The sequence below is a fragment of the Dasypus novemcinctus genome, chromosome 3 (genome assembly GCF_030445035.2).
Source record: "Dasypus novemcinctus isolate mDasNov1 chromosome 3, mDasNov1.1.hap2, whole genome shotgun sequence".
Taxonomy (NCBI): Eukaryota; Metazoa; Chordata; class Mammalia; order Cingulata; family Dasypodidae; genus Dasypus; species Dasypus novemcinctus.
In genome coordinates, this window is record NC_080675.1 from 139,493,827 (window position 1) to 139,505,918 (window position 12,092).

Sequence of the window (12,092 nt, forward strand, 5' to 3'; positions counted from 1 at the left end):
CAGGCCTGAGCATTTCTGGAGTGGCAGAAATTATCGTACACAGGTCTGGGCCTATTTCCCCACCTGTAGAATGAGCCAGGAGGAGGTCACCGTAACGCTGCCTTCTACCTGACATTTGGGGATCCAGAGTCTAGGCTGGCAGCTGGTCACCCATGCAAGTTCTGCACACTAGGAAGAGCATCCTGGGGCGGGCAGGAGGCCTGGGGCTATCTGTCCCAAAATATGTGACCCTGGGCAAGTCCTTTCCCCTCTCTGCCCCAGGATCCTCCAATGTAATGAAGGGGTTGATCTTGAGGTCTGACTATGACTTGCTGACACGAGGAGACTGCCAAGCATTTGTAGCACAGAGAGGCAGTAGAGCACAGTGGTTAAGGACACACACTCTAAACTCAGGCTGCATTCCAATCCCAGCACTCTCTAGTCATGTGACCCTACATATGGCTCTTGACTTTAACCTCTTAGTGCCTTGGTTTCCTTACCTATAAAATGGTACCATTACTAATATCGAATTCGTAGTATTGCTATAAGCAATACCTATATTATGCAGGAAATCATATCTACTCATAGAATAGTTGCAATGATGATAGGAGTTAGTGCAAAATGCTAACAATAGCATCTGACACATAATAGGTGGCATTTAAGTGTTAGCTGTTATTTCAAGGCACCCTTCTCCTTCCCACTCTCCATTATATGAGCTCCTCAGCAGCCCTGCTTCCTTTTTCCAAGGTCTGGAGGCACACAGCAATGGAGGAGCTGGGCAAGGAGGGAAATAGGCATCAACTTCCCACTCCCATCCCATGTCAGGGAGTCCTTCCACATACAAGGGCTTACCGGACCTGTACCTGCAAAGTAGAGTTGCCACCTCCCTATTTTATGAGAGCAAAACCTAGGCTCAAAAAGAGATTGGGCAGAGTGGGTGTAGCTCAGTGGTTGAGCACCTGCTTCACTCTATGAAGTCCCGAGTTAAATCTGAGGTACCTTCTCAAAAAAAAAGATTGGACTAGTTCAAGGTCTGGGCAGAGGCGCAGATTGGAATCCTGCTCTCAGGACCGCAGTCTAGTCCACTCTACTACTCCACACCACCTCTCCCTAGAGCAGGGGTTCTTAACAAGGGGTCCGTGAGCTTGAACTGAAATTCAGGAAAACATTCTAGTGGGGACATGTTGCTGTGGGTGGGATATATTATTAAATGACACACAGTTTAGTGTGGACTTAGTAAGGGCTTGGTGGAACAAAAAAGGCTAAGAAGCCCTGTCCTAAAACTTCCAGAGCTCACCCTCTCTGAGCAGATGGGGAGGGTTAGGTATTAATCTTATCCTTGATGCTTCCCAGCTGAATGACTTTGGACAAGTCGCCTACTCTCTGAGCCAGATTCAGAACACTTTAAGATATTGTCCCAATAATAAGAAAATAGGTGCTATATTACTAGTCCCATTTTGCAGATGAAGAGACCGAGGGTCAAAGTTAGGGTTCCTGCTCAAGGGCACACAGCCTGTGTGGTGCAGGTTAAATGGGATATCTCTGCAAAGCAGCCCCCACAACAGCCTGCATACAGTTGGTGCTTGGTATATGGTCACTATTTCACTACTTCTCACACGGAAGTGAGTGACCCTGCAGGTCTCCGGATGCCCTCCGGGCCCACGGCCATCCAGCCGGCGGGCCACCCCATCACATGCGCCGTACTATCTTTAGCCAGGAGATATTTATATCCCCCAGAGAAGTTTTTTTCACTGCCCTGGAGCCCCAGAGTCGGCGGCCGGCGAATCCAGGCCCCTAGTGGCAGCCTCCGCCCCTCTGGCTCGCCATGCCACCCGGCCCGGGAGCCCCCGTGCAGGTCTGGGTGGGCGGCCAGCTCTTCCAGGCTGACCGGGCCCTGCTGGTGGAGCACTGCGGCTTCTTCCGGGGCCTCTTCCGCTCCGGCATGCGGGAGGCGCGGGCCGCCGAGGTGCGCCTGGGCGCGCTGAGCGCGGGCGGCTTCCGCACCACACTGCAGGTGCTGCGCGGGGAGCGGCCGGCGCTGGCGGCCACCGACGAGCTGCTGCAGGCCGTGGAGTGCGCCGCCTTCCTGCAGGCGCCCGCGCTGGCGCGCTTCCTGGAGCACAGCCTCACGTCGGACAACTGCGCTCTGCTGTGCGACGCGGCTGCCGCCTTCGGCCTGCACGACGTGTTCCACAGCGCCGCGCTCTTCATCCGCGACGGCGCGCGCGAGCTGGAGGCCGAGCTGGTGCTGCCCGAGGCCCGCGCCTACGTGGCGGCCCTGCAGCCCAGCAGCTACGTGGCCGTGAGCACGCACACGCCCGCGCCCGGCTTCCTGGAAGACGAGTCGCGCACGATGTGCTACCTGGACGAGGAGGAGGACGCGTGGCGCACGCTGGCCGCGCTGCCCCTGGAAGCGAGCACGCTGCTGGCGGGCGTCGCCACGCTGGGCAACAAGCTCTACATCGTGGGGGGCGTGCGCGGCGCCAGCAAGGAGGTGGTGGAGCTGGGCTTCTGCTACGACCCCGACGGCGGCACGTGGCGCGAGTTCCCCAGCCCGCACCAGCCGCGCTACGACGTGGCGCTGGCCGGCTTCGACGGCCGCCTCTACGCCATCGGCGGCGAGTTCCAGAGGACGCCCGTGAGCTCCGTGGAGCGCTACGACCCGGCCGCGGGCTGCTGGAGCTTCGTGGCCGACCTGCCCCAGCCGGCCGCCGGCGTGCCCTGCGCCCAGGCGCGCGGCCGCCTCTTCGTGTGCCTGTGGCGGCCGGCGGACACCACCGCCGTCGTGGAGTACGTGGCGCGGGCCGACACGTGGCTGCCCGTGGCCGAGCTGCGGCGGCCGCAGAGCTACGGCCACTGCATGGTGGCCCACCGCGACAGCCTCTACGTGGTGCGCAACGGACCTTCCGACGACTTCCTACACTGTGCCATCGACTGCCTCAACCTGGCCACGGGACAGTGGACGGCGCTGCCCGGCCAGTTCGTCAACAGCAAGGGGGCGCTCTTTACGGCCGTGGTGCGCGGCGACCTGGTCTACACCGTCAACCGCATGTTCACGCTGCTCTACGCCATCGAGGGCACCACCTGGCGACTGCTCAGGGAGAGGGCCGGCTTTCCGCGGCCCGGCTCCTTGCAGACGGTTCTCCTGAGGCTGCCCTCTGGCGCCCCGGGGCCTGTGGCCTCGACAACGTCGGAACTGTGACTCCGGGACTGGGTTTTAGGATGGCAAGAGTCCTGAGTCCTCCCTGAGCCATGGCTGAGGGTGCGGGGCTCGCCAGCCGCTGCAGGGAGCTTCTCTTCCCAGGTTGAGACACGCAGGCCTCTGCCTTGTGGGATTTGATTGGGTACAAGCAGCCCAGGAAGCAACGGCCCTGGAGTCTGGGCCCCCAAGGACTTGAACTCAGCTGAGAGCTGGTGGGTCACAATGTCAGTGTAAGGGGTGGGGGTGTGACTGGATTTGAGAAATCCAGATTTGTGCGTGAATGGGCCAGTAACTGGAGCATGGCTAGGAGAGGGTTAAGTGATGTTAATCAAACTGGTAAGCAGTAGACGGGTCAAATCCCACCGTGGGGCCAGCGCAGTGTTAGGCTTAATTGTGGGCTGTAGTCCGAAGACTCACTTTTAACAGAACAGTTACAGGACAACAAAAGGTTTGCACCTATTTGTCTTAAATCACAAAGGGTTGAAGGCAATGTGCAAACAAAAAACCACAGTATAATAAAACCAAGTACGGATGAAATCAGGGCCATGGGAAAATAGGGAGAGGGAAAATTGGTAACTCCAGGAAGGAGTAGAGTACACAACTGGATTGGGGAGCTAGGCAGGATACAGTTAGCTGCTGCAGGGAGAGGGTGAGGCGACAGGGACTGTGAGAACTCAGAGGAGAAGCGGAGATGGGGAGAACTGGAGGTGATGGGAAGAGTCTCTAAGTCCAGCCTTAGGGCAGAACAGCTGCTGATGGAGGCACTTGGGGAAGGGGAGAGGCTGAGCTGGCCTGTAGCAGACTATTAACTGACCTGAGCCTGGAGTGAGGCCTGTGTGAGAGGGATGGGGACCCTCAGAGGAGAACCCAGCCGCAAGCCCCTTTTTTCATCCTCAGCCCAGCGGCAGTGGGCTGTTAACGTCCTTGACTTCAGGTCATTCAGGCTATGATCCCAACCCTGGCCAGGTCTTCTGCCTCCTCTTCCTCAGTTGTATCCCCTCTGCCACATTGTCCAGGTTCATTTGCTCCTCCTAGCCTCTGCTCCTGCCATTCCCTTGGCTGGAACACCTTTCCTCTCCTCCCTCTGTCGGCTCTGTACCCACCTGTGTAGGGTTGGCTGCTCCAGCTCTTTCCTCTCCGCCTTGGCCGCCTCTTCTTGCTTGTTGGACCCCTGGCTCTGTGTGTTTGTGTGAGCCGCTGTGCCCGTCCAAGGATGGTAAGGGCCAAGAGCCTATTGTGCTGGCTGAGCCGGCACTTCCCTGCCTGGAGAATAAAAGAATGGGGTCTGGAAAGAAGCTAGGCAATAGGAGGGTCTGTAGACTAAGCCACGAGTCAGGGACTTCGTGCTGCGCTATGCTGTTAGATGAGGACTCTGCTCCCTCGGTTAGAATTCCTCAGCTCTGGTTTCTGGGTGGGTGCCTGCGTCAGCCTGTCTGCCTCCCAGGCAGACTCCAGGTGGTCCCGAGTGGTCTCCATCCTTTGGGGGCTGAGGCCCATGGGACATCCAGAAGCAGAGAACGCTGCATCTGCACAGCACCTCCTGGACGTGGGGGCTGGTGCCAGGGCTGACCCCAGCTGCTTCTTCCCTGGCTCGGCTGACCTGTGCCCCAAGCCCTGGAGAATGCTGCTCTCAGAAGCCCGGAACCTTCCAGCCCTGGAGGAGCCTAGACTCATGAGTCACAACAATAAACCCTGACTTTTGCATCCTATGAATAGTGTGCAAAGTACTTTTGCATGTCTTCCCTCTTCAGCGCCGCAGTCTGGCGAGTTGGGTACTGTATCATTCAGGGTTCTACAGGGAAACAATCAATAGAAACTGATATAGAAAGAGATTTAGACAGGAATTAGTTCGTGCTATTGTGGGAGCTGGCAAGTCTGAAATCTGTAGGGCAGGCTAGAAACTCAGGTAGAAATTGACCGTGTAGTCTTGAGGTAGAATTTCTTCTTCTTCAGGAAACTTCAGTTTTTGTTCCTAATGCCTTCAACTGATTAGATGAGACCCACCTACATTATCAAGGGTAATCTCTACTTAAGCCAACTGACTGTAGATGTTAACCACATCCACTAAATACCTTCACAGCAACCTAGAGTGGTGTTTGATTAAATAACTGGGTGCCACAGCCTAGCCAAGATGGTACATAAAATAACCCACCACGGGTACCTGCTCCCTGTGGCAGATGACATATGTGAGGCTCAGAGGCTGAGTGGCTGGCCCAAAATCTCACAGTGTGACAGAGTCCCTCCATTTCGATTCTGTCAAAGTATAATTTTACAAAGTTAAGAATTATGATTCATACAAATAGAAAGTGATCACATCGAAGATATATTTTACTCACTAATGAGGGTGTCAGAAGAATGGCAAAGCTGGTTCAAAAGAGCATGTGCAGGTGAGGAAGTAGACATCTATATATTTAATTGGAAAAGATGTGCTGAAATAAATTGGGTAAGTTAGAGATGAAGCTGGTTAATGTCTTATGGGGAGATAAAACAAACTTTTGGAATTATCTTCTTTACTGGACAAAAATCCTTTGCATCTTTCCTGGATCAAAATCCACAGGTTAGCATGTAATGTGACAGAGTGTGGGCCCTAATCAATAGTAAATTATAAAACAAACAAAGGTACATTCCCCTAGAAAACCAGGTAACTCTTAGGGGAGCTGTTAAACGGATCCAGAACATCACTGAAAGGACACGTGTCCCTTTACCTTATTTCCCGGTTGCAGTTAATTTTCTTTACAGAGCACTTGCCCCTTCGGTCGCTCCTAACCAACACTGAGCACTCCAAGTCTTGCACCCCATCCCTCGGAACTTGGCACTTGGCGGCGTTTGGGGCTGACTGCTCGGGTCTGCTCAGAGGACGCCTGCAGTCTGGTTGTCCCCAGAGCCAGCCCAGACCCTTCTAAGGTGTCTTTTCAGCATAATAATAATAACTGTTCACAGAAAATCTCCCACAGGATGTCTTATGTGGGCTTTATCAGAATGGCGAGTGGCCGGCCGCTGGGCAGCACCCCAACTCCCACCCCCCTTCTACAGGTAAAGAAAAAGGTAACATGACAGGAAGGGGCCAGCTCCTGAGTGGCACAGGCGAGCTTTCCAGGGCCACACGCTTGTTTCTGTGCTGCCTCCAGGCCTGGCTGAAGTTCGGAGGTAGGTGGAGTGTATCTACCTGTCCCCTTAACACCTCCCATGCTCCTCCTTGCCTCTGCACCCCCTCCTCTTTGTGGGGTCCATTCTCTCCCCTGGCCCGGCCCTTTCCCTTCTCCCTCTCCCACAGGAACATGAACGGTGCTGGGTTCCCTTGCTGTAGGGTTCAGTGGGGCACAGCTAGGTCAGGAGATTACTACCCTGGGGCTATTCCCTCCCTCCCTCCGAGGAATCGTGGAGGATGCCTTTAAAAAGCCAGCCCCCCTCTTCCTCCAGCCTAAGGGTCCTCCCAGTCAAGGCTCTGTGGCTTCTCCCATATTTGTCACCAGCACCCACCTGCCTCAGCAGGGATGGTTCCTGTGCCTGGCTCAGCAGAGAGCTGAAGTAATTCACCCAAGGTCACACAGCCAGTTAAGTGGAATAGCAGGGACTTGAACCCAGGACGTGGGATTCTCAGCTCCTCATACTTGCCACATAGACTTGACCACTGTGGAAGGTTCTGGGGCACAAACCAGGTCAGGTTAGCAAATTATGGAGACGCTGAGTGGTTCCTGAGCCCAAAAGATCGGGTCTGCCCCTCCTGAGAGCTCTGCACCCTGGCTGCAGCTTCAAGCGGCAGGGAGTGTTTCTCCAGGCCTCCCTGGCCCGCCTCTGCCTGAGTCCCTGGAGCACTCTCCCCTCCTCCACAAACCCTCTCCTTGCCCGTGACCCTGGATGCCCCGCGCCCCAAGATTCCTCTCCCTGGAAATTTCCCATTTTGACTCTCTGGCCTGCCTGGCAGAGGCAGGAGAAGCCAGGCCTTCCCACATCCCCCCGGGGCCTGCTCCCCTGCTTGCCGCCTTCCCTCTCTAACGGCAGACAGAGCCACCCTAGTGAACCAGGGAAACGGCAGGCCGCCCATTGCTCCTCCACCCAGAACCCCTGCCAGGCGCCTCATCTCCTTTGAGTGAAGGACAAAGTCCTTCCAACCCCTTCTCCCCGCCATTTCCTCGCTGACTTCCTCTCCTGCCACTCTTCCCCTGGCCCTGTGGCTCTTCAAACATGGGGCACTCTCCAGCCTCAGGTGTCCTGCCTGGCACACTCCCCTTGGCCACCGGCTGGCTCTCCCCGCCTCCTGCAGGTCTTTGCTCAGACGTCACTTTCACTCCAAGGTCACCCTGAGGTCTTGACCACCCTACTGAGAATCTACCTCCCTCTTCTTGGCTTTCTCTCCCTTCTCCTGTTTTATTTTCCTCTGTAGCATTTGTCGTCATCTACGATACTGTAGTTTTACTTGTTTAATACTTCTTCCTTCTACTAAAATGTAGGCTCCTTGAGGGCCCAGATTTTTGTCTGCTGTATCATCAGCTCCTAGAATAGTGACTAGATCATAGTAGGGGCTTAATTACTTACTTGTTGAAGGAGTAAATGAATGGCTAAGGGGTGCTCAACTGATAATCAGTTGATCAAGCAATCAATCAAGAAAAGGAAAATCCCATAGAAGAAGTAGTTAAGCCCCTAGGTTCTCAGATTTTGGAGGAGGCAGGTATCATTTCTGGCTGGCAGGGGGTTGGATGGTGAATGAGCAAGGAGCACTTTCAGGAACTGCTGACGAACTGTGAGTCTACAGCATGCCCTGGGCAGAGGGGATCTGAGAACAGAAGTGGCTAATGGGTCGCTTCTTTTCCTTCAAGAGAGGGGAAGAAACTGGGATTGGAAAGGGTAATCATGCTGTGAAGAATCGCTCCTCTTGGCGGTGGAATACACACAGGGCCGGTCTGTTTATTTTCCTTTGGCCCAAAGCAGCTGAGCCTCTTTTTCATCCTAATTGCTTTGTTTCAAGTTGCTGTCACTTCCCAGAAACAGCAGCAAATTAACTGTGCTGGTGGGAGACACAGCTGTCAGCCGGGCAGGCAGCTTCTGAGCGCGGCCACCGGCTGGGGGACTCATTCCAGCCCTCACGTTTCTGCCCCGTGGAGGAGCATGGAAGGGGGGAGCCCCCCTCTTTGGCATCTCAGCAACTATCAAAAAGCAAAGGGGGCCTTTTGGAGGGTCACAGGGCCTTGGGACAGAATGTGAGCATCCAGTCCAACCCCTCTCCAAGGAAAGTGTGGTCAAAGGGGCCAAGTAACTTGCCTAGCACACTCAGCAAGGCAGTGAACCACCCTAAGTTATTATAAAATGCACATCTCCAGAATCTTCTTCCCATCACACAGTGTGTCTCTTCTGCTGCCTCTCAGGACATGAGCCATCAGGCCTGCAGTCCCCAGTTCCAGGCCTCCCTCTTTATTTTTTCGGTAACGCTCACCCCTCTAGTGTCCCATTCTTTCAGCACACTGGGGTCCTTTAAATCACACACATGATTTTGCCAACTCTAAGAGTGGCCTGAAGCCGTGGGCCCAGCATGCTTCTCCTCCCAGGTAGCATATTTTCACTTTAATAGGGGTCTTCCAAAGATGTGCCTAACTCTAAAGTCCTGATTAGCAGAAGGAATTTCAGGTGCTGAGAGAGGCAGATAGCCTTGGGTTAGGGTGAAGACAAGGGACCAGAGGATCTTGTAGGCACCACTCTGCAGAGGGGCAGCTCTGCTGCCAGCCATCCTCCTGTCCATCTATCTGTCCATCCATCCAGTCAGCTGGTTTTGGAGCCAAACCTGGGCTCTGACAGTGACTGCCGTTTGACCATGGGTAAGTTAACCTTTTTGAACTTAAGGTTTCTCAATTGTAAACCATGAGTTGTTATGCAGATGAAGCAAGCATTTGTCATTTATCTTTACCTTCCACGCCCCTCTTCTCTCTCCTCTCCACCCCTCCAGCTCATCCTTTATTGAGACCCTTACTGCACGGAAGGGACAGCTTAGATGAATGTCCTTACGCTCAGTGAGGAGGCAGCGGGGTAGAGTTGCTAAGCCTGGGTTTGGCTGGTGTCGAGACACCAGCTCCAACACGTACCGGCTGTGTGATCTTGGGCAAACTTGGTTTCTTTACCAAATGGAGATGATCATACTTGCCTTACGTAGAGTTGCTATGCAGATTACGTGGAACGCCTGCAGTTGTGGGCCTGGGGAGGTGAGTTGGACCCTGACTGTGAAGAGCCTTAGATGCCAGGCTGGAGAGCATGGGCTTTGTTCTGTGGGAAGTAGGGAGCTACAGCAAGTCCCTGAGTGCTGTGAGAAACAGATCCAAGCCCCTCATCCCTCCCTGGGCTGCCTGTCTCCTATTTGCCCCTCCAGGTCTCCTTTCCTCTTCTCCTCCAGCCCCAGGCCCCAGGAGGCTGCCCTGTTTGAGTTATATCAATGGGCCTTGACTCTGGCTCCTATAGGGAGCACCAGCAGAAGGTGAGGTCAGGGAGGAGGGTGAGGTCGGGGAGGAGGGTGAGGTCGGGGCATCTACCTCCCAGCCGCCTCCCTGCAGGGTCGCCTTGCACTGATGGGAGCCGGGTGGCCCCTCTGTCCAGTCCTCTGTGGCGAGGTTGTGGCGGCTGCCCTCTCCCTCACGCTCCAGGTCTAGGAGTGGAAGAGCGCCACTGTCACTCGCCTTACAATCCCCTGTAGTCGCCCCATGCCCTCTGTCTCTTTCCTCAAGTCCACTCACATTACCCCATTTGCATGTGCTGCGTCCCGCCAGGCCCTGACTGATGCATGCCCTGACCACCTGGCCATCAGCTTCTTGGGCATCTGCCTAGGTTTGGGCACAGCAAAGGATACTGGGAAAAACCCCATCTCATGTCTTTGCAAAGTCATGGGAATCAGTGGACTGTCCCTCAGGAAAGGGCGGTGCCTTGGTGACTGGAAGCCGGGGGCCTTGCCTCCCTAGCCACTTGGATTTGAGGAGAAAAACTTGACCTCTAGAAGCTTTCTGATGGGTGTCTGGGAGTGGAAACAGACCAGATGTGTGAGCTCGGGGGAGCTCAGCTTCTGCTTTCCCCCTCCTGAGTGAGGAGCCAGACAGGTCTGCAGCCCCAGCCTCAAGGTGGTCCCAGGCTCTCCACAAGCCCGGCCAGACCTGACCTTTATCAGGCTTAACCAGTGGGTCCTGCAGAGCACGGAGAGCCCCGCTCCAGGCCCAGCCCTGCCACCCATTTATCGCCTTATGTTGGGGCTGGTTGCGTCACCTCTCTGAACCCCACTTTGCACCTGTCAGTGAGGACAACAACCTGTCGGGTGTACAAAATTACTGTGGTGTCAAGAGAGGGTGTGGGTGCAGGGCCACTGAGAGGGGAGCCAGTGCCGTGCAGGGGAAGATACTCCAGCTTCTAGCTCAGAGTGCCTGGATTCTGCTCCGGTGCTAGTACTTTCTTCCTGTGTGACTTTGGGCAGTTCTTTAACCTCTCTGAGCCTCAGATGGGCATCTATCAATAAGAACAACAGAACCTAAATTATAGGGCTGTGGGGAGGTTAAGTGAAATAGTACACAGAAAGAGCTTAAAACAGTGTCAATAAACTGGAAAGCTCTTCACTGTCAGGTGAAGGCAGATGACTATTTTGTCAGTAGCAGTTGGTCTGGCTCCAGGTAGACAAGGCAATTAATGACCACCTGGTATAGTTGGGGAGCCTGAAGAGGGGCTTTGAAAAGCATCTTTCCCACTTCTTCCTGGTTAGGGCACATCTCCAAAATATAATCCCTTGACCCCTGTCGTCTGAGGGACATAGATCAGGCAGAATCTGATAGAGACAGGAGGGAGGAGCGTGCTGGGTGGTGGGGCAGGCAGACCTGTCACCTGGGCGTGGAGTGGCCGTCCCCACCGCTGGGTCTGACTGAAGATCCAGACGCTGTGAATTTGTCACCCCCATGGCCTGTGGGCCCTAGCACCTGTAACCGAAGGCCCTCTGGGGAGCCCACAGTGCTTCCCTTGGCTTCGGCCTCCTACCCCAAACCCCCGAAACAGCTCTGGGCTGTCCCTAGGCCACCCCGTTGGCCCCACATGGCCTGGAGTTGGACTGAACAGGATCCATCCTCATTCCCCAGGCCTTTGCCAGCCTCCTCCCCCAGGGCCCCTGACACACATCCCAGCTGGCCCTGAGGCTACAGGCTCCTGAGGTGCACACGCAACACTTCCTTGCAGACCAAACCTCTTTTTCACAGAGATGGGGATGGTAGAGCTCAGCCTGCTCCATCCCAGAGAGCGTGTTCACTGTTTCCCTTTGCTCAGGGAAGGGGACCCATGCTTGTCCCTGCCCCTCCTTTTTTATGCTGCCAAAAAAAGGAGCATGTGCTACCCAAAGGAACACTCCGCAGGGGTCCCTTCCCATGCAGCACTAAGGGGCCTTGTGTCAATTAACTCCAAGATCCTCCCAGCAACCCCTGGGATCTCTTCTTCACTCCAGTCCCATCCATGTGGTCCCTTCAGGCTCTGAAGGGCTGGGCATTATGGAATGGGGGGTGGCCGTCCTTGCCCCTTGAAATTGTCTCCCTCATAATGTCATCCTAAGTACCCAGAGCTTCCCTCGATACTTTCTGATGGGTCTTTTACTTGGGACTTCTGTGAAACCTCTTTCAACTTGGCCGTTCTTCAGAGGAGTGAACTTCAAGTGTCTCCCTCTTTTCTTCTCTTCCTTATTCTTCATTAAGCAAACACTTCTTTTTTTTTTTAATCCATTTCTTTTTTTTTTTTAAGATTTATTTATTTATTTCTCTCCCCTTCCCCTCCCCCCACCCTGGTTGTCTGTTCTCTGTGTCTATTTGTTGCATCTTCTTTGTCCACTTCTGTTGTCAGTGGCACTGGGAATCTGTGTCTCTTTTTGTTACGTCATCTTGTTGCGTCAGCTCTCTGTGTGTGCGGCGCCATT

The 12,092-nt window shown here is 54.6% G+C and overlaps 1 protein-coding gene across 1 annotated transcript; it reads left to right on the forward strand.

Annotated features, from left to right (window-relative positions):
* Positions 1–1,477: 1,477 nt before the first annotated feature.
* Positions 1,478–4,910, forward strand: KBTBD13 (kelch repeat and BTB domain containing 13). Its single transcript, XM_004455502.2, has one exon. It carries the CDS (start codon positions 1,805–1,807, stop codon positions 3,179–3,181), a length of 1,377 nt encoding a protein of 458 aa, XP_004455559.1. The 5' UTR covers positions 1,478–1,804; the 3' UTR covers positions 3,182–4,910.
* Positions 4,911–12,092: the final 7,182 nt, after the last annotated feature.

What these genes read in the sequence shown, in the direction of transcription:
- KBTBD13 (XM_004455502.2), top strand. Translation starts at nt 1,805, where the DNA reads ATGCCACCCGGCCCGGGAGCCCCCGTGCAGGTCTGGGTGGGCGGCCAG.